The following is a 22,415-nucleotide window of genomic DNA, read 5'->3' as shown; positions in this document are numbered from 1 at the left end:
AATATATCCTTCATTTCCTTTGTACTGTGTTCAGGGGGCAAGTTGTACAGTGCCCCCAAATAGACTATGAGTTCATTAACTGTTTGTTAAAGAATACATTGCACTTATATAGTGATTTTAAACTTCCTGAAAAGTACTTTCATGTGAGTTATTATTACTAGCATCATGCACTTATTCATACTCTAATGCTAGATCAGGAAGAAGACAGTGAATTTCAGTAAGGGAACTGGTGGTAACACAAGTAGTATGTTTGAGACAGCTAGCCTTGCTTGCTAAGAACCAGTCCAGTGTTCTTCTTATTATTGTTGCTGTTGTTTTTCTGAATCTCTACTAAAGTCCAGACACTAGAAAGCACAGGAATCAGGCAATTTAAAATCATAGCAATGGAAACCAGAGAAAGAAAAGAAAACCTGGGTTCAGAGAAAAGCCCAAATCCAAGGGCAAAGTCTAAGGCTTTAGTCAGTGATTTTTAAACTGCATTTAATTAAAATACACATTCCTGGGAATTCCCTGGCAGTCCAGTGGTTAAGACTCCGTGCTTTCACTGCAGAGGGCGTGGTTTCAATCCCTGGTCAGGGAACTAAGATCCCACAAGCAATGCAGCGCAGCCGAAAAAATAAAAAAATAAAATAAAATGCACATTCCTGATGAACACCCTGACCCAGACATTCTGATTCATTAGATCTGGAGTAAAGTCCAGGAATATGAATTTTTACAAACATCCCCCAGATGATTCTGATGCAAACCCTCTGGGAAATGCTTACTTGATGGCAAAGGTTGGACCAAGGAAGGTCAGTCAGTTCACTGCATGGCTTCCAAAGCTTGGCATGTTCAGATATGGTTTGGTACCAGAAGTCTGTTGCAGCAGGCATAGCACAGTGATAAGAAAAGCCACCATTTCTGAGTGCTATCAGGAGAACCACAGCTACTGGAGATGTACGGACCAGGATCTAGCCCCAGGAAGGAAAGGACTAGAATGCTTCTAATGTTCTAGTCTCAGCGTAAGGTCTAGGGCTGTTTTGTACCCTAGGGGAGATCTGAGTCCCAGGCAGGAAAATCTGGCATAGCCAGATCATGTAGAGTCTCAATCTATAGGAAGATCAGGTTAGGAGGAAGGTAAGTTTGCCACTTTGAAGGGTTTACTGGTTCTCATCCCTAATATTGCAGACCTGGCTAGACAATGAGGAAGGGCAACAATAATCTAAAAACAGAGACCTGCTATGAAAACCCAAGACTGAAAATCATGATTCAACTCCAAGTTCCACAATTAATTGAAGCTGAGGAGGCTGATATGTTTTCTACCTCCAGCAGGAATGGCCCAGAAATGAAGTCTGAAGGGCAGATATGCTATAAAGGAAGAAACAATGAGGCAGGGGTTAACCGTGAACTTCAAGAGTCCACATCTCCCACCAGGAAAGTGGATGGCCCAGCATTATGCTCTAGCAATAATCTCATTTTAAAATCTATAGCAATCATTATTTTCCCCACATACTGAGAAAGGTTCTATCATAATCAATGCACAAAACAACTACAAGCAGAAAGTAACAACTAGATCTTTCCATAGATCTCAAAACAATTAGATGGCAAACATTCAAGTAACTGCAAGTTTAAATTATTAAGCAACATTTTTGCTTGCAAGGTGTTAGGAATTGATATCTAACATATAGGGGTATCTGGAAAAATACTGGCATTTGTTTAAACCAGGTGGAGTATTTTTATACATGTGAAAGCCCAAATTAAAAGAGGTTCATTGGCTTTTCCAAGTATACACATAGGTAGTCCAAGGTGAAGGAAATAAACCTCCACCTTTTTAATTTTAAATTCCAAACATTTTCATTCTAACTTTTGACTTCTCTGCTGATAGATGAATGGATAGATAGACACTTTAGTGGGATTTTCCTGGCTTTTTTGTCTTTTTTTTTTCACTATTTTATTAAGAAAAAATTTAATTATTTACAGAAGTAGTGAGAATATTATCATGAACCCCCAAGTACCCATCACCCAGCAATAAAAATCTTGATTCTTCCTACACTCACTCACCACCCCCCACCCAAGATTATTTGAAGCGAATTCTAGACATCATACTATTTCATCCATAAATAGTTTGGCATAGATTTCTAAGGGATCAGTACTCTCTTTTTAAAAATTAACCACAGCATACAGCTTCATACAATTTAATGAGATAAGAAAACATTACACTTAAAACACAGTGCACAAATTCATATTTATTATTGTATCGATAATTGGGGGGTTGCCTTGGGTAGTTTGAAGCTGAAATCCCATGCACATAGGTGATAGTTTTTCAAGTACAATGGTTTTTCCATACCAGCACAAGTTCATATTATTTTTTTATAAAAGAAATTTATAGTCATCACATTTTCCCAAACTCAGAAACTTCTGAGTAAATTATTCTGATTCCACTTTGACTACTAGACTCTGGGAATTGTGAGATTTCCCACTTGAAGCTTCCATCTTCATTGATTATGATGATAATCAACTGAATTATTCTTTTTCTCTTGAGAACTACAGAGCTCCTTGATTCCAGTGGCTAATAAAGGCTCTGGTATTGGAAGCAAAACCGTTAAAAGGATCAAGAACAGCAACCTAAAAGCTCAAACCAGGCAGTGTTTCAGAAAAACACACTAGTTGCTTTGAAAAAGCCACTCGGCTTTGTAGCAAACATTAACTATATATTAGTTAAATAATAAATATTTACATATTAAATAATATGTCTAGAATGTGCTTTAAAATAATCCTGGGGGAGAATAGTGGATGGAAATATAGACAAAATTAAATTGGCTATGAGTTGATAAATATTGATGTTGGGTGATGGAGATTTATTACATTGTTCTCTCTACTTTTGTATATGCTAGAAATTGTTCACATGAAGACTTTATTTTACAAACAGGATAGGAATCACATGAAAATGACAAAACCAAGTCCTCAAACACACCTTGCAACCCCTCCTGCCTGAATCTACTCATCCAAACAGCCAGCAAGTACTAATCAGACTGGTCTGGGCTGTGCCACTTTCCAACTGACCCAAAGAATGGCAACAAAGGAGAAAAAAGAGGAATCTGAAATAACATATAAACTGACCAGTTATTTCTACATCTTTGATTAGCTACAGGTTAGTCCTACTTAGAGCTTCTAAAACACTTGAATGCAACCCGTTTTGGAGAAAATTAATTATTCCTTGGTTTCACGGGGTGACTATGAAATAGTATAAGGAGGACATAAAATTTTCTTGGAACATACTGCCAGAGAATCAAGTCAGCCTCAGGGAAAGGAAAAACATGGCTCAACCGCTTAACATTTCAGAACAGATAGAAAATTTATGAAAAAAAGTAGTCAGTTTGCTGAAATTTTTATAGTAAATATTTTTAAAACAATAAAAATGAACAAATGAACCATCATGAAAAGGAGAAAAAGGCCTTTTTGTTAGTGACAAGGGAATCTGTATTAGATCAAACAAATAATAGAAGAGAGAGAAATCCTGCACAATTCTGCAAGTGTGAATGTCCTGGTGACGAGTGTCCTCTTTTCAAATATTTGTCTGGAGTTGTCAGAACTTGGTCTCTGCTTGGTCTGACCCACTTCAACCATAAAAATGGACACCCTCGTAGCTGAAAAGCTCTGACCAGCCCTTAGACCCAGCATTCACAGAGCTTAAGCTCATCTATGGGAGCCCAGGCTAGCTGGCTACAGATGGGCACTCGGACAAAACTGCCCCCAAAAGACAAAAGCCTGGAGAGGATTCAGGCAGCAAGCTCACAAACCCACTGCCACCACCCCAAGAAAGGTCTTTTGAAAATGTCATATCGCCTTAGGTTTCAGAGCCAGGGAGAGGGGAAGAGAAAAGGGAGGAGGTAAGGGGAGGGAATGGAGGAAAGGAGAGTATGAAAGAGAAGGAAAAGTTTGTGATGTGAAATTTTGTTCTGATTTTGGAAATCAGCAAGTGATCAAAACGTCAAACACTGCCCAATCAAATTTTGTTTATGCCTCTCTTATGACAAATACCATATCTTACCTTACATTTTGTTTAATTCTATGTGTCTCTCCTATTATATTCCCGGAGGGAAGAAAGCATTTGGAGTTTTTTTTTTTTGAAATGCCATAGTCTCAATAACAATGACCATACTTTAAAGTTTGTTGCTTTAATTAATTAATCAATTAATTGGTCCAGTCAAATGCAGTCAGCTGATAGGTAAGTAACAAGCTACAGCTGCAAAACCTGTAGATTGAATAATATACTCAATATATTTAGCTCTTCACACTGATCCAGCCATAAGAGTGTGCAGGAGAATTGTGTTTTCCTCTTATTTTTGTTATTTTACATAGTGGGATTTGTAAATTCAGTGAATTAATACATATAGCAAACATATATTTGCATATGACCAGGACTGAAAGTTCACAATTCCCAAATGCATGCCCTTAAACAACTGAATTTAATACTGTTTCCATCTCCTAAGTACCCTCTGCCCCAGGTTTATGAAAATATTCTTTGTAATTCACACAAACAAAACATTAGGAATGTATGTTATTTCCTTTTCAAGATAAGAGAGAAAGATAGGTTTCCTGTATCCCCCCGCCCTGCCCCGTTTAATAGAATGCATATTTCTAAAACAGGACTCACAAAAAAAACCTTAATGATGAGGTTTTACAATCGGAATTGCTAGTCGATTGCATTTATATCCAAATCAGTTAAGTAGATTTCCCTGATTAAATTTTTTTCACAAATAAAATTCTACCTTTAAAAGTTTTTAAAATGTTAATCCATAAGTAAGAGTAAGACAGACCACTGCTTTAAGAACTATATAAAAATTTAGTGAGCATCTTATCTAGGGCACTGATTTCACAAGTGAAAAAGCTAAGAGCCAAGGATATCAACTGACTTTACCAGGTCAGCAAGTGAAATTATGACTGAGGCAGCACCAAAAATCACATAAATCCCATAGGATACTGTCCAACTTGTACAAATTACTATGTGAAGATATACATACACACATAATGACCTTGAAACTTGGCACTTCAATTCAATTATTGCCTTAAATCTGTAAATATTTATTGATTCAGGAACTATAACAATATTAGCTGACTTTTTTAATCTAATGAATATCTTAAGGTTTTTCTCAGCCGGAGTATAATAAACATAATCCAGAAAACATCTTAGACCCATAAATTTCATCCTACTGTACCAAAAAAGAGCAGAGCTCTCTGGAAATATTTATAGTATATAAAAGTAGTAGCACGTAAAATAGAAACTGAAGTTGTTGAATGCTGATTAACTGTTGTCCTCAACTTCAAATATCTTTTATTACAGTTAACACACACTTTTAGAATTTTAAACAAAAGTCTAGGTATTACAAGCCATAAAAACATAATAATAATTAAAGAGAAAAAAGGTTGGACCCTGGACCTTTGTTTTTATTTACCCTAAGGTTCCTTTTTATTTTTCTTTTTGTGTGCGGGTATCTCTTTTCAAATACTTTTAACACACAATTCCTGGAAATTTTTATTGGTGCGTGTTTGTGGAATTTTGTACATTTATTAATGTGACCTTTTAATCTTTTTAAAATTCTCCATAAAGATTTCAATACTACAAATATATTTACACTTTGTTTAAGAATGAGCTCCATTTTTCCTCATATTTTACAAAATAGTTGCTGTACACTTCTGAGAAATCAGTATATACTTGCTAAACGTTTATCATATAATTACTGGTTAGAAATAAATTACTGATTTCAGAATAAAATGGTCACCATCACAGTTCTGAATCAAAAGCTGCCTACAGGGCTCTAAAAGTTTCAAAAGAAAAATTAAAGTTCAGTCCATTCTTTTTCTGCCTGTGAAACTCTAAACAAATTACCTGCCATTTAAAGTACTTTTCAGGATATTTCTAACCTCCTATAGATATAACTAGAGAGGCTTTGTGTTCTGACTCCATGGGTACTATCAAATACATTCTGTATTCATATGTATGAAGATAATTTTATATCTGTGAGAGCCTCTATTTACTGACTATATGCAGTGATATATATGAGTTTTATTTTTATATTCAGGATCTTCCAAATGGCTAATTCAACTAGCCAATTTCAAGGAAATTATTTATGGCAAATAAGATAATATTTAAGACATTTGAATTTGTGGATTATTATTTCCACTTACATAAAAATTGTCTTAATTTGGGTGGGTTTTTAGTTTAATTCTAATTTCACTTTCTTCTTTTTTTCAGAAAATCACTTCACCATCACCTGTGGAATTTATCATACTGCATGATTTTTTTTTTTTTTTTTTTTTCCCTTTGCAGGGAAGAGCCCAAGAGAGAATTCGCCTCACAATGACCCTGCTGTGCCCTGTGTTTACTCGGCAGTGATCCTCAGAGAAAGGGTTTTTGAAAATGTATTAGAGCTGGAACCAAGAACTGGTGTGATTTTGAAGAAGTTTTTGCCGCTTAAAATTCTATTTTGAGCTAAATACTATATGTCTAATTCCTTTTAAAACAAAAGAAAAAAGGAGAGCTGCTTTCGATGCTACAAATGAAAGGTTTCGTTGCTGATACCGAATCGCACTGCTCATTTATCTTGGCCCTATCGGTGTACGTGGGGGTTTCCCCCCTCTTTTTACTCAACAACAACAATAATAATATCAGATCTCTGGCTAAGGATCTAACCAAATGGAAAGGGTGCTATGAACATCCTAGATCCACGTTTAGGACGCAATGCCCAACTCCATCTCATCCCCTTGGGTGCTGGAGATGATTGAACTCCTCGAGCTTGAATCTACAGGGAAGTTGTCGATGCGAGTCTCGCAGGAACAAATATTGGCGCGTCCACCAAGAACCTCCCAAACCAGGTACAAAATGACGAGCCCACACCTACGGAAGGGTGCACCCAGGGGGCGGACCTGGACGCTGGAGGGTGCGAAGTTACTAACTATGCTTTGAGAAACCGAATCACTGTTTCCCACTCCACTTTTTTTTTCTCTTCTTTTCCCGCTCCCCACACCAAAATATATATATACATATAAATCTCAAAATCAGTTCCCCCCTGAAAAGCTTGAGCTTTCTTCACAATATCTGGCGCCTGATAATTAATGACGCTCGCGCCGGGTGCCTCGTGGCCGGGGCTCGGGCCACCGGGAGCCCCTGACGTCAGCGACCGCGCTGCCTGCGTCAGGTCCAGAGCAGCCCCCGGGTGGCCGGGCCCCGGGCAGCGGGGGCTGCGGGGAGGGAGCCCGGGGCAGGGCCGGAGGAAACCCCAGAAGGGGCGAAGGGGCTGCCCCCGTGCCCACCAAAAAGTCCTGCCGCAGGCAAAACCGCAGCGCCCGCTGCTTCCGGACACACGCGGGCACCCAGACTCGAGACCGCGTGTGGAGGCCCCAAGCCAGGGGGAGACTCCCGGGGCTGGACGTTCGTGGGCGGTCTAGACAGAGGGCCAAAGAAACTCGGGCAAGTCCTCAAGCGGCGGGCGCTTCCTCCCTTCCACTCTTTATGAAAGTCAACGGTAGATTGTTTCCACTGACTCCAAAAGTGGACCTTAAAATGAAATAGACCCGCCTTTTCTACCTCAAACTTGACACAACTTGAACGTCGGTGATCCGGGGAGTTTCTCGCCCAAACACCGCTCGCTGGTGCTCCAAACCTGGGGAAGAAGGATGCTGGGACCCGCCACTGGGGGGAAATGAACTCGATCTCGCAGTCGACCAGCCACAACTTTTCCTCTCTCCTTCCTCTCCCAACATTTCCCTCTTCCCCCAACTCGCCTCTTCACCCTAAGACCAGCTTTTGCAACCCTCCCAAGCCAGGGGCGTTCTCAAGATTCTGGAGAGGTGTGATTTCTCCAAAGGGGGTCAGGGCCTCTGTCCCGAAAAGTGTTCCACCCGCCCAGTTGCCCTTGTCCTAAAGATCGGGGACCCGAGTTTGGCGAGCCGTCAGTCTGTGAGTGGGACTAGGTCTACAGAACTCGGTCTGGAACGAATCCTGTAGCTCTCGTGGGCCCTGTCTGGATTTCTTCATCGTAGGTCTGGGAGAATCACTTCTCTCCCCTAGAATCCTTGCTTTTAAACTATCTTTTTTTTTTTTTTTTCATTATAGATAGTGCCTTTCTTGCTTAATTTTTCGTCTTTTTATCCACATCCAGAGGACAGAGGGGAGTGGAAGCAGAGACTCCCCGAGCAAAGATTTGAGGCCGAAAACTGCTTCGCGTACGTTTTCGCCTGGAATAAATTCTGGTCCCAGCAACCGCCTCTGTGCAGCGCCAGCAAAACCCAGCAGCGGAAGCCAACACTCAGGTGCAGAAAAGTGCCTCTGTCGCTGCGATCCTCCCCCAGGACAGTAGCTGAAGGAAATCGCCATTGCAGGGCTGCGGGACACAGAGCAAGAACACGATTTCCCTTCGTCTTCCCTCTTCCACCCTAAGAGTGGCTGGGAACTCCGGCAGGAGCGATTCTCCCCCTCTACAATTCAGAGCACTTCGCGGGCTCTGCTATTAGGAGGAAGAGAAGGAAAACATTTTCTGGGGGGTGCTTTCTTTAAAATTTTAAGTTGGAGCTCTATTGCCAACTTAAATAAAATGATACCTTTCCCAAGCCAGTAAATACCGCGGGAGTCGCCGCATCCTCCAATTGGCCTCCCATTCCACTGCCACTGCACAGCCGAGTCCCCAACTCCAGCCTGCTGGGGAGCTGCAGGTTCCGCCGCCGCGCCCCAGGCCGGGGTCCCTGTGGCCAGCCTGCCTTCCCTTTCTGGGCTCTGAAGTCTGGACACGAGTCGAACCAAATTAAATCGAGACGCGTCAACTTTTAAACGGCTTTAAAATCTGTGACTCTCCCCTCCGTAGGTGCCCCACAACCTGGCGGATATAAATTGTCACATTCTAGCATCTCCAGAGAGTAAAAGAGAAAAAAATTATATACATGAATATATTATGTATACATGTATAATATATATTGTGTGTATGTGTGTGTGTATATATATATATATATATATATCTCCATAACTGTGACACTGTCTTCACAACTTTGCCTCGCGTTAGGATTTAATACAACAGAATTCACTAGAACGAGATGATAAGCCTTATTTATAAGCATTACTTAAAAGTGGCGACTTGGAGGATTTCAGGAATTATTCAAAGAAGATTTAGGGGTTTTATTTTGTTTGTTTTTTAAGGAGCTAGGAATGTGCCTTTTACCCAGTGTCCTTCGCTGCCCTTTTCAGGCAGCAATCGGCTCTCCTGACACTTGGTTAAGCCTCAGGACTTAAAAAGATCATTTCCTCGTACACTAATTTGAGCGAAATCTGGATTCAGAGTGTGGGTTTACACGCCCAGCTCGAATGTCTAATGTATCAAATCCTCGTTAACGAACGGCCTGCTCCGTGGCCGTGTCAGCCAAAGGTCAGCCCCGTGCAACAGGGCAGCGCGGTTCAAAAGCACTCTTCCAGCGCCCTGCCTCCCCCTCCCCCCAAAAAAATCCATCTTGCACATTTCAGTAATAGAGCACGCGGACTCCCAACGAGAAATGCCAAGCTTGTTTTTCTTTCTTCCTTTCTTCCCTCACATTAGTGATTTGTAAACGACGTGTCCTAAGGCAACTACTGAAAAATTAAGTTTATTTTTTTCCAGTGGGAAAGGAGGGGAGTTAGTGGACAAGGTAATTGTCGAAATGCCCTCAAGAGGCACGTATATTTGAGAAGTTGTGACTCTTAGAAATCTTCACTTAAAATAGTAATAATAATACTAACTTCACAGCATTCAAATGGAAACCATAAGTAAACTTTGTTGGGGACCTTAGGGATTAGAAACTGCTTAGGGGAAGGGGCACTTCTCCTCCCCCGCTCCCCTCCCCCAACACACACACACACACACACTCACACACACACTAGAGACCAGCAGAAAGCTTATTCTTAAAAGATAGCTTTAGTGGCTGTTCACAGGGACAAAGAGGATCCAGGAGAGCGAGGCTGGACCCTCTTCGGTCCCTCCTCACTGGGGAGCCCCGCGACATCTCTGACTACCTTGGGGTGCTCGGCGTTCCTACACACGAGCCGCAGAGGCCGGGCTGGCGCGGCTTCTCCACGTCAGCCCAACTTCTCGGCGCGCGCCTCGGGCCCCTCGCGCACACGCAGCCGCGGGCCGAGTCCGCCGGGAAGGTGGCGGGACGGGGTGGGGGAAAGAACGCGACTTACCGGGTGTGGGGTCTAGATTTCGGGCAAGGTTGGCAGCAGAGTGAGGCCGGGCAGACAGTCAGTCCTACCGGAGACGGGCAGTTCGGGCAGGGACTGAGGCGCGGCTGGGGCGGGGGGAAGGGGGAGGGAAGGAAAACGCCTGTCCGGTTTGGGGTCCCTCGTTCCTTGGTCCCGGCCCGCGCCCCGCGCTATCGCCCCCGCAGACCAAACTCGGCCTGGCCCGGGGAGGCCCCAGAGCCCGCCTCGCCGCCTGAAGTCAGAGCCTCCGGGCCTCAGGGACTCTGGCGCCGACCCCGGGGGCGCTGGGGGCGCCAGGGGCGGGGAAGGGGCGTCCCCGCTCTCTGGCCCGGAGAGGGCAACCGCGTCGCCGCCACGGACGCGGCGGCCAAGCCCGGGAGCCCCAAGTTCGCCGCGCCGGGCTGCCGGCTTGCAGACCCCGGCCTGCTCCCGCCCCCGCCCCTCCTTTCCCTCTAGCCCTCCGCCAAATGCAAAGGGTTCTTTGGGCCTTGGCCTTTTGGGCAAGAACGCAGGAACCCACGCTGGGTTAGAGCGGCTCAGAGCGAGCCCGACCCAGGTCTTCATAATTAGCGTGGAGTTCGTAGAGTCTAAATCGCCCCCTTCTCCCAACATATTAAAACATAAAAGGACCCAACTCGGGAATGGGTTTCCTGTGGGGTGGCCCTTGTGGCGGGGATTCGGTGCATGGAAGGACTCTTCGCCCCTAACTAGACGCCAGGTGCTCTGTCCTCCGGGGACCTCGGACAAGAGAACTCTGGTGAGCCAGCCCCCTTTCCACCGAGTCCCTGGGACCAGTCCCAGGCTGATTGGCTTCTGCCAGGCCTCCCTGGGCCAGGTCCCCAGCAGCTCTTCTCGGGCCACCCCTATGTTATTGAGCTCCGAGACTCGGATGCTGGGTGGGAGGACAGGACTTTTCCTAGCAGGAACGTTTCCAAAACCCCTCTGCCACACCTCCTTGTTCAAAGCTGAAGACGTGGCGAATGGTGGCTGTCAGGTGAAATGATGCTATGGCCCCCGGATCTCAGAACCGGCAGGAACGAAGCTGGCCCTGGATTAGCTGCAGTGCGAACCGGGCAGTGACAAAAGCCCTCTCCTGTTAGCAGTGAGGGAAGTGAGAGGCGTGGGCCCCATGGAATGGGTCTGTCCCTCCAGCTGAAAGTAAAATCCAAAGGAGAATTGGAACCTGTCTGGCAGCCATTTTCTGATGTCATGGGATCTACGATTTTTGACCAAGACACCCAAAAGCATAGCTCTATAGACAGTGGTGTGAGGATAGAGTGCCCCAGGGACTCTCCACTACCCCTCCCCTTTGTTTACAGGTGCTGGTCACTCCACCAGACACATTAGGCACTTGCTCTGGAAATGTCAGTACATTGACCACAAAATATTATGCAATGTGCAGAACCCCAGGAATGTCACCAGGAGGGGAAAGCAATAGCTCAGCGCCTGAACTCTGGGTTTCCCTCACCACACCCTACACTTTCCAGGTCTCGTGGCCAGGGCAGTTCCTCCACCAGTTGTCACGTTTGCACCATGTAAGCACGTTTGAGCTCAACAGGACTATACCAGCTCTTAAGCATGCGCGAGCTGACGAGTATTATTTGGGAAGGGTCGAGAGAAAACCCTAGAGCAATCGTTCAAGCAAGCGGCTGATAGCCCCCCGCATGAGTGGGTAGGGGCTGGGGGACAGCCAGAGACAGGAATAGGAACCCGGAGAGAGAAAGGAAAAGGGGGAGAAAGAGAGAGACAGACAGACAAAGACAGGGGACACTCAAGCCTGGATCAGAGCAAAGAAAGAGGGTGGGCGATAGGAAAACCCTTAGTGCCCTGCCCTCCCACCGCAGGCGTGGGGTCTGTGACTGGAGGGGGGCCAGGTGACTGGAGGGGACGTCTTCTCCAAGGAGCTAGAAGAACTGCCAGCTCCCTGGAAGGGTACAGGAGGAGGACAGCTCCTAAGTGGGCAGGGCTCGTAGTCCACTGGGGCGGCCCTTAAAGAGGGGGAGATTGCCGGCCCACTCGATGGCTGGAGCCTACACTGTCTGCCTGGCTTTGTGAACTCACTTAAACCAGTGCGGTTTCAAAACAAACACGTGCAGCTTCCTCGCCGCGCTGTTTTGGCAGCCGGGCCGGCAGCTTTCGCGGGCCAGAGCCGCAGAGCTGTTCCCCGCGGCCCGTGTGGGCGGGGGGGCGGGGGGGGGCGCCTCATGCATATTCATTAGCACGTGGAACCGCGGGCCCAGGGCCGCGCTTGCGCACTGCTCTCCCAGCCACAGTCCCAGCCCGCGGCAGCGACTTCGAAAGCGCCCCGCAGGGCTGCAGGGTGGCGCAAGGGGCCCCTCGAACGCTGACCGCCAGGCCTTCTGTGGAGGGGCTGTGGGGCAGTCTTGCTGTTCCACCCCACCGCCACAAACTCACCTCCAAAGCCTGTGTTTATATATTTTCAAGAAATTCTCCAGGACAAAAATCTCCCTTGACGCAGACTCACCCACCCCTATCCTTTTTCGTGGTTTTACCTTCCTCCACAGTTTTCAGCTTTCTTTGCCAGAGGCTAGGATTTTCCCGGATAGACAGAAAAAAAATTAAAAAGGAGTTAGGATGTAAGCTTCTCTCACCTTCTTTATGTCCTTATGTTTTCTGTAGCTTAACGGGGATTATTACACAAAAGACAGAAGCAAAATAATCATAATTTTTTTTTTTTAGTTTGCTAAGGTCGCTGGCCTTCGAACGTCTGTTGTTGTTTTTCTTTTTATAGATATAATTCCCATCTGTTTATATCCACGCTTAATAGTTGATTCTTGTGTATGCTGTAGGTGAAAATATCACTGTGTAAGTTTCACAACCCGTGAATTCTTCTGCATATACTTACAAAGATGACCCACAATATCAGAGGCAGTCAAAATTTTGTGGACAAGAGACAGACGATTGAAGTCTCTAGTACCATTGACAAGCAATGTCATTTCCATACTAGATAGCTAAATTCAGTTTCTTATTCTTGAAAAACCCACCTCCAGTATAGCATCAATTGGAAACTTCATACTGTTTTTGCTCCTTGCTCTAAAGTGGAAATAAACGTTAGGAACTAATGCCAGAATTCAACTTGCATGGTAAAAATAGGCCCTGGTTTGGGCTGATCGTGTTTCCTCTTACTTGGTGAGACACTCCGGAATGAACCTGACTTGCATAGATTAATGGGGAACACTGCTCATATTTTGTGTATATTATGCCGTTATACTTGCAATAAACTTTGAGGAAAAGGCTCAAATGTGGCATGCTATAAAAAGTTATTACCATTTTTTTCTTATTTCTTGCCCCAAACTAGTGATTATCATTTGAAAAAAAAAAAAAGAGGTTGCTGTATAGTTACTCTTATAAAATCTTACATTCTATATCTAACCAGTTTAAATGGGTACATATTACTGATAGTGAATAGGGTGGTAAAAAGCTAGAAAAAAAAAATCTCAGCACCCTGAGTAATATGAACCTATAGTAACATGAACCAGGTTTGCCTGGCATAGATGAGATAGATCTTTCCACTGCCACTCTGTTTTCAAGAATTCTAAAACCAGAGAGTGATATGAACTGTGGCAAATTTTATGAAAACAACACTTTGTTTTCCTAATATGAACACATAGTTCTAAGAACTACACTTGATGCTAGGAGCAAGCGAGAACTCTGTACCTAGAGAGGACAAGATTAATTTGTAATTAGTATTTTGAGTTGGAAAAAAAAAAGAAATGTGAGCTGGGAATCTGCTGACTTCATATCTAGTTCACAAATAATCAAAGGCACAAGCTCAGCGCCTTCATTTTGAGTTTGCCAGACCACATATAGTTACTCCCAGCCCATCATAAATTGGTTCTGCTCTGTAAGGACCAGAGCCTTCCCCAAGCTGCTTCCTGGAAAGCAGTATGCTCAGGTACCAACTCCACCAATACTGATTCACAAGGAGACCAGGACACTGATTACAACTTGACCTCTAAAAGGGAACATCAGGAAGGTTTTCAGGGCTGGGCAAGGTATTTGGGGAATGTAGTTCTGTTGCCAGCCCTTTAAAAGTTCTGAGAAAACTTCACCATCAACAAATAAAAACATCTAAATGCCAGGCCCATGAGCAAAGAAGGTTAGTGCTATTTACACTGTCAGCTAAAGAAAAAAAAAAAGGAAGAAAAAGAAAAAAAATGATAAGCATATGGGGCAATTGAAAGGTTACATCTTTCTTTTGGAGGTGGTTTGCTTCTTAAAGGTTAACTTGAATGCTTGACTTTAAAAAATCAAAATCATCAGCTGCAAACGCTTAAAGCAGTTGGGGGTAGCTTTTGAAGAAGAAAACAAAGGATCTGAAATGTTTGAAAATTACTTAGCCCCCATATAAATGGTGCTTGTATATTTACATGCTTACTCTATAAATGTACACACACACACATACCACAACTCATTTCTCTTCATTTCTCAAATACGGTTGCTTGTAGTCAGGCATCTTTTGTTGACGCAATATAACTTTTTAATAACTTGTTAGCTGTTCTAATCATTTGATAGTGATAGAAAACAATGCAGTCAAAATATGAACCAGGACAGCTTTCTGCCTAAATCAAAATCCACAGCTACACACACAAACCAGCCATTTGCAGCATCTTCAGCTCCTGCTAAATAGGGTCTAACAATATATTTCGCTGTTCACATTCATGTATTTCAAAACCTAATAGCCCATGAAGAAAAGTAGAAAGAATACATCCCAAGAAGCAAACATTAAAGGTACCAGCAAAATCATAGACTACATTTAAGTTTGAAGCATTATTTTAGGCAACCTACATCATTAATGACTTTTTCTTTGTGATAAGTGTTGGAGAAGAGAATGCGTAAGGGGGACTGGCGTAAATATTGGCTTCTACTATAAAAGTTCCTTTCTGGTGAGGTTATTCACAAACACACACACACAGTACTCCTCAAATGGTTTTTTTTTTTTTAAATTATTTGGCATTCAATGTCTAAAAAATTTTTTAATATGAAGTAGTTTTGAAGTAAACATTTATCCCTAAAATTTATCTTTAAAATATCCTACTTAAATCATATATCATAGTATGATATTTAATTATTATACTATGTTATTAAAGTTTAGAAGGGCATCAGGTACATAACAAATAATGAGACATTTATATTTCCAAATTTGAAGTAAACTGCTTTCAGGAATGGTCAAAGGAAAAATACACTCATTGACTATCTTCCTAAATACACTAACAAAGTTACAAAAGTACTGTTGTTATTATTATTATACTTATATCAGGCTCCCAGACATTCTAATCTCTAAAGGAAAGGGAAGGATTATTAACTGAGGTGTTTACCTTTCTTTCCTAGAGAGAGGAGCTATTTTCTATGTTTATTAATTATTGGCCCTAATGTCTGGAGTCACTTCAACTACTATGCTGTTAGTTAATTTTAAACCTCCAGAGCCAACTGGGGCCAGCTTATAGTCTCATAAATTTTCGGAACCAGCAGCAATTTCTGCTTAGGTGTTCAACCTCCTTAAATCTCACCAAACCTTGCAAGGTGGCGCTCTTTTCATGAAAGGTTGATCTTTACTCTTAAAGATCATAAAAACAATTTTTTAAAAGTTAAACACCACCATCTCTAGTTTTTGATGTGCTACAGAAAGTGTAGCAAATCCCCTCCTCACCTAGTAAAACTTTGTTGCCTAAAAGTGACAAATACAAATAGCAAGCAATGAAAGGACGAGTCAAAAACAAATTTAACATTTTGATATTGTAATTGGTCAATGGTACACTCTTGAGGGTTTTTCCCTCTTGCTTTCCTTCTCAGAGTCACACATAACACTGTATATTAAAGATGCAAGTCTGGGTTCCTACTTGCCTACAGTGAGGTCAGTTTCCGTCTCGTGCTCTGACACATCAGCACCCTTGCAGCTACAGCCAAGGCCCTGATTTGTGATCTCCGGCTACGCTGTCTGCTTAATGGGGCGATCATGCAAGCTACAACCAGAGACAAAGAAGCTCGCGTTCCTACCAGCGCAGCTAACTTCAAGGGAGCAGCATAGCTTGCAAATCTATCAAACTAAACTGCAAGAAAGACAATCTGATTTAGAGAAAAGGCGTTCTGCTACAGTCATTAAGCACAAGTAATTTAGATTTTTTATATTGTCTCCTCATTTACAAATTTACTGTATCAACGCCAGCCAATGGAACGAATTTCTTAAGTAAATGAGAAATAAATAAAAGAGATAGAAAGATAATCAAATTACATAAAATAATTCTCTTCCCTAGATGTATTTTTGAGAGAACTAATAACTGGCAAAATTATAGGAATAATAACATATCACAGGAAGTAATTAATTTAAATTAGCATCACGTTTGAAGAAATATAAATAAAATGCTTTATGGAGGTTTACTTTTGTACAAAGAAGGAAGGCCTGGAAAAGCATGCATCGACATCCTGAAAATTAGTTATGGCCATAAATGGTTTAATTGAAGACAGCAATTTAAAATATGATATTGTAAATCTGCAACTTGGTTTCAACTCGGGGAATTTAATTTGGGGGACAGCAGAACCCTCGGCTGCAAGTTCATTTGCAAAGCTGCAGAGCGAGCCCTTGAGCTTCTGACAATTCGCCTACATTAATATTGATGTCGCCTGCGCAATCTATTTCTGTTATTTTTATGGTTGTTATTCTATGTCTGCAAAGGTCATTTAAATTATACTGCGGCCGAAAATTTGTTTCATAAATTTTGATATAAATACTAATTACACCCTCTCGGAGAGCCAGCAGGGTAGCGTTCATTTATCACGTTTATACGACCTGCGATGACAGAAAGGGAAGACTGGTGAGCTTTTCCCAAGACCCACTAAGGCTGGCAGAAGAGGCAGCAGGTTGCTGGGGGTGAAGAAGAAATTCCTACCACAATCACTGAGATTTAAGAATCTTTAATAACGTACGAAAGGTTACCAAACAGTTCTGGAAACTAAAGTGTACATACGAGTTCTTCTAGCCATAAATATTGAATAGCTGTAACATGAATAAACCGGCCCTTTACATGCGGATAAATATGGAAACTAGGAATTATATACATTATGTGGTTGTACCTTTTGCCAAAAGCAACGGACAGTTATAGTTTATATCTTTTTTTAATATCACTTTACATAAACAAATGGAACAGTTTGACACGCAGATCCAAGCTCGTACTATACGAATTCTTGACAGGACGTGAAAACAACATTTTACTGCACTAAAGTACTTAGACTTTGGGACGAAATGTTTGCACTTTATACAAAAAAAGCACATTAATACCAATAATATTCTGTTAGATCGACGTGGAGACTGTAATCGTACAAAGTAATTCACATTTTGGTACACATTTACTAGAACATTCTTGCCATTCAGTACAAACAGTTGGCTTTCGGCCGCCCACCCCTCCCCCTCCCCCTCCCCCCAGCCCCTCCCCCCTCCCCCAATGCAAAGACCACAACGCCACGATCCCACCCCACCCCCCTTTCCAACCAAGATATAACTATATACAGAATCCAACAGTACAGTTTTAAGCTAATAATTCTGTATTTACAAGAATGCAAAGAAGAAAGAAAAAAAAAAAAAAAGCCGACTCCCAGAGAGCCTGTTCAGATTCCCAGGAGAAACTGGCCCTCGGGGTTGGCGGCATTTGGTCAGGCGACCGCCTTCTCCTCCACCCCCCTCCCACCCCTTGGCTACCAAGCCTTTGCCAAACTAAGAAAAGAAAATTAAAAAAAAAAAAAAGTAAAGGTTTGGTGCTTCTCTCTTACTCGGTCCTGGGTCTATCGGCAGGTTTAGAAAAAATAGGATTAGGGGGTGGGGAGGGGACTGCTTTGATGCTCAGGGTTCTTTCAGTAATATTTTGTATGTGTGTGTGTGCTCAGTCTCTTAAATAGGGTTTTGTTCGGTGTTTTGTTTCTGATTTTAAACGTACCATTCGTTAAAATTGGAAGAGAGCGCGCTGTGGCCGGCTGTGTGGTGGACCGCGGAGGAGGAGGGCGACAGGGAGCTGGTGGTCGGGTTGTCTGTGGAGGGAGACACGATGGTGGGCGGCGTGGAGGACTCATAGCCCGAGCTGGCGGCCGGCGAAGGTTGCGAGCCCTGCGAGGAGGATTCGTGGACCTGCGGGAATAAAGTCGCGTTTTTACGGAGATAAAGACCCGCCGCGGCGGCCGCCTGGGGGGGGGGGGTGAAGGCCGAGCGCTGCCTCCCCCAGGAGCCCTGGATCCCCTTGAACTCCAGGGAGGCCAGACCCGCGGGACTTGGGCTTGGTTGCCCCGCCTCGGCCCTGCAGAGGCTGGGCTCCGGGGAGGGACAGTGCCCCGGGGACTCAACAAAAGAAAATATCTAGGGAGGAGGGGGAGGCTGGATGTGAGGCCAGAGCCTGAGATGGTCCTCACGGCAGCCGCTGAACGTTGCTTGCTCAGGGTTAGGTGAGCCAGCGCTCAGGACCGCGTGCAAGACCCCGGCTCTCTGCCCAACGCTGCCAGCCAAGCCGCCATGGCCGTAGCTTCGTCAGAATCAGCCCGCTGGGGCTGTCCTGGCTCCCCATCAGTGGCGGCCTCTGCTACAGTGCTCACTTCTTTTGATTTTTATTATTAAACAGTAAATTTAGAACGGCCTTGGGTGCCCCATCTCCTTTTCCAGCTCCTGCCCTCTCTGCCCAGCCCCAGTCAGCAGAGAGGAATCGTGGCCTTTCCGCCTCTGCCGGCTCCTGCCACCGCCCGGCTGCCACTCGCCGCCCGACCCCGGCCGAAGAGCTGAGCGGGCTCTTGGCTCCAAGGCGGGCGGCGAGAGCGCGGCGATTACCTTCATGTGTTTGCGCAACGAGCTGGGGTGCGTGTAGGATTTGTCGCACATCTTGCAAAGATAGGGCTTGTCACTCGTGTGCACGTGCATGTGCTTCTTGCGATCGCTGCTATTGGCGAAGCGTCGGTCGCAGCCCTCGAACTCGCACTTGAAGGGCTTCTCCCCTGGTGCGAAAGGCAAGAAAGAGAGAGGTCTGGTTAGAACAAACCCCGCGGCTCTTTTTAAAAAGTTAAACAAAAGGAAAAAATAAAAACAAAAATTAAAAAGGCAGCGGCCCAGGGTTAACACTTTGCAAGCTCAAAACCGGGATCTTTAACAAAGTCATATATCTGCATTGGAATTTTAAACATCTGAACTATTTTAACCCTTAATCCAATTAGATCCAGATTTTATTATTTTATTATTATTATTATTAGTGGTCGTGGTAGTTTTTTTAGATCCCAGAGTAGCAGCAGGTCTGGCTGCTGGTTTTGAGGCCCGGGGCTATATAGAGGACTTCAGGCAGCTTCTACCTAGCTCTAGGTTTCTAATTTTCACATTCCGGGCTGATTCTCATGCTGTTTTGCTCTTCTCTCCTCCCCTTACCCCCTCCCCGACGCTCCGCACCCCGCTCGTCGCCGCCCCCACCCCACCCCACCCCTATACACACTCACATTTTATAGGGTAATCCGGGCCGAGAGCTCGGCGCCGCAAATTCTTCCCTGGCTCCGGCGTAAAACGCCAAGTTCCAAACGCAGTACTCAGAAATCACCCGGGCAAACCAGGACAGGGAAGCAGACCGGATTCCCGGTCTTGTTGGCCCAAGAGGCCCAGAATGACCTGCTCGACCCACACTAGAGCCCTGAGCTCGCCACGAACTTTTCTTTTAACTGCTCCCGACCGGTCTATTTATTTTTAAAGGCCAACTCAGGGCATTCGGTGTTTCGAAAAGTCCTCATAGAATCTAATTGACAAAACGGACTTCTCCGCCTTCTGCTGACTTTCCCGACTCCTGAAGCCTGCTCACAAACAAGTCACTACTAAAATCGGGGCTCTTTAAATATGCATAAGCCTCCTCAGGCCCGATTGACTTCCTTTCACCATCGCCACCCCCTCTTTTCTGTCTCTTTTTGTTTCTTTCTGTGCCCCTTCATCCGATCTCCTCCAATTTCCTCAGCTCCTTCCTTTGGCAAAGTCCTCACTAAGGTGCGTGGAGAAGGGATGTTGGCCGAAAGCAAACGTTTAGATTTGCCTGCAGCTGGAGCGGCTGGCGCCTCCGCTGCCGCTGCCGCCGCCGCCGGGAGCCGGCCACCTCTCACGGCTTCGCGCGCACCAAGGACTCCGCAAAACCGGGTTTGTCTCTCAGCTCTCCCCGCCTTTTTTTAGTTCGCATTTAAAAATCTATATCACTAGATCCCTCTAATCCGATCCTCTCTGTACTTTACCAGAATTTCAAGCTTCAAACTAAAAACCAGCGCACACTTTCGCTGTCTGCCTGCTGGAATCTGACTTCCAGACCCAACCGAGGCCGGGTTTGTGCGCCCACGCCGCTGACTTTTGGATTTCGGGTCCCAGGCCTGGGATAGGGAACGAGGGGTGTCAAGGACAGCCGTTTCCGTACCTGTGTGCGTCCTTTTGTGGATCTTTAAGTTCTCAGAACGGGCGAAGACCTTGCCGCAGCCAGGGAAGGGGCAGGGGAAGGGCTTCTCGCCCGTGTGCACGCGGATGTGGTTGACCAGTTTGTATTTGGCTTTGAAGGGCTTGCCCTCGCGCGGACACTCCTCCCAGAAGCAGATGTGGTTACTCTGCTCGGGTCCGCCGACGTGCTCCACCGTGACGTGCGTGACCAGCTCGTGCATGGTGCTGAAAGTTTTGTTGCACGACTTTTTGGGGTTGGCCAGCTGCTCGGGCTCGATCCACTTGCAGATGAGCTCCTGTTTGATGGGCTGGCGCATATAGCGGAAGAAGGCGCCGGCGCCGTGATGCGCGGCCATGTTCACGTTCATGGGCCCGTAGCCGTGCAGCTGCGGCGCGGCATAGTGCTCTGAACGCGGACTGGTCACCTGGCCATACTGCTCGGGCCGCGGGTACATGTCCCCCGAGAAGCCAAGCCTCATCTGCCCGTTGACCACGTTGGGCGATGCATGGCCCGCCGCCTGCTCGTGAAGGCCGGGGAAGAGGAGGTGGCCCGCGGCGTCCGTGTGGCCGTGTGGGCCCCCGAAGCCCCCGGCTGAAGCAGCGAACAGACTGTGTTGCGCGCTGGCTGCAGCCGCCGCGTCGCCAAAGCCCCGGTTGCGGAACAGAAAGTCCCGCGTGGAGTTGAAGGCTGCGCTCGAATAGGAGCCGACGTGGCCCGGATGGTGGTGATGTCCCAGGGCCGCCGCAGCCGCGTAGCCGGGAGCCTGAGACGTGAAGGCCGTCTGGCCCGCGGAGGCCAGCTCGTGCGAGCTGGGGTTGAGCTTGAAGGCACCCATGCCGTCGGCGAACGGGTTGATGCCCAGGCCCACGTCGCGCTCGGCCACGTCGCCCGCCGAGTGGTGGCGGGACGCGCCAAAGGTGGTCACGCCGATCGCGGGGTACTGGGGGCCGGCGTCCAGGAGCATCGTGGCTGCTCGGGGCGAGCCCCGGCCTCCCCCGCCCCCCCCACCCTCGCCCGCCGAGGAGGGAAAATTAGGAGGAGGAGGAGGAGGTAGTGGAGGAGGAGGAACGGGAGGCGGAGGAAGAGGAGGAAGAAGAAGAGGAGGGAGGAGGAGTCGACCCACCTCGCGAAGTCCTAGCCCGCAGGCAGCGGCGCGGCGCGCCGGGGCGCCCGCCCGGCCAAGCGCGGGGAAGCCTGACTGCTGCGGGCCGCGAGCAAGGCGGGCTCCGGCGCCCGCCGAGCAGACCCCGCCGGCCCGGCTAGCACTTTCTCGCCGCTCAGTCTCTGCCGAGAGGACCCCGCGTCAAGGCTGCCCAGGGAAAGGCATGGAGCATCTCAGCCCCCCAAAAAAACTTCCTCCCGGATTTGCAGCATAGAGGAATGTGAGCGCCGGAGCAGCGACTGCTAGCCCTCTCTCCGCCTCGCGTCGTACGCCCCTCCTCACTTCTCCACTAGCCCCTCGCCCTTTCTTTTCTCCCTCTCTCTCTCTCTCTCCTTTCTCTCAGGCTCGCCTCCTCGCTCCTTCACTCTCCTTTTTCCCCCTCTGCTTTTTGCAAAAAAAAAAAAAAAAAAAAAAAAAAAAAGGGGGGGTGGAGGGGGAGAAAAAAAAGAAAGAAAGAAAAAGCCAAAGAAAAGGCGCAAATCATGCACAATATTGTCTTTTGCGGTTTATCTTCCTGGGGAGAAACTTTCACCTCCTCAGCCGGGCGGTGAGCGCGAGACTGATAGCAGCAATCATTCCTGCAGATAAATGAATTGAAAGGACGACA

General features: G+C 45.9%; 2 protein-coding genes across 15 annotated transcripts in view; both read right to left on the bottom strand.

Annotated features, from left to right (window-relative positions):
• Positions 1–22,415, bottom strand: part of LOC309660538 (uncharacterized protein) — a 701,196-nt gene that overhangs the window by 311,481 nt on the left and 367,300 nt on the right. For 10 of the 14 annotated variants that reach the window (XR_014263435.1, XR_014263436.1, XR_014263437.1 and 7 more), the window contains exon 1: positions 10,187–12,368. The exons of 1 other annotated variant lie outside the window; for it this stretch is intronic. The gene's annotated coding sequence lies outside the window, so the exon portion shown is untranslated. Of the gene's footprint in view, positions 1–10,186; positions 12,369–22,415 lie in introns of those variants that run through there. 3 more of the 14 variants (XM_082461350.1, XM_082461348.1, XM_082461349.1) reach the window with 3 other exon arrangements.
• ZIC1 (Zic family member 1) lies at positions 17,666–22,380 on the bottom strand. The gene is made up of 3 exons (XM_082461282.1): positions 20,629–22,380; positions 19,029–19,192; positions 17,666–18,341 (listed from the first exon to the last, which is right to left on the bottom strand). Exons 1-3 carry the CDS (start codon positions 21,608–21,610, stop codon positions 18,144–18,146), a joined length of 1,344 nt encoding a protein of 447 aa, XP_082317408.1. The 5' UTR covers positions 21,611–22,380; the 3' UTR covers positions 17,666–18,143.

This window comes from Balaenoptera physalus (assembly GCF_965194825.1).
Source record: "Balaenoptera physalus genome assembly, chromosome: 4".
In the NCBI taxonomy this organism is placed as follows: domain Eukaryota; kingdom Metazoa; phylum Chordata; class Mammalia; order Artiodactyla; family Balaenopteridae; genus Balaenoptera; species Balaenoptera physalus.
This window is presented reverse-complemented; position numbering and strand designations above follow the sequence as displayed.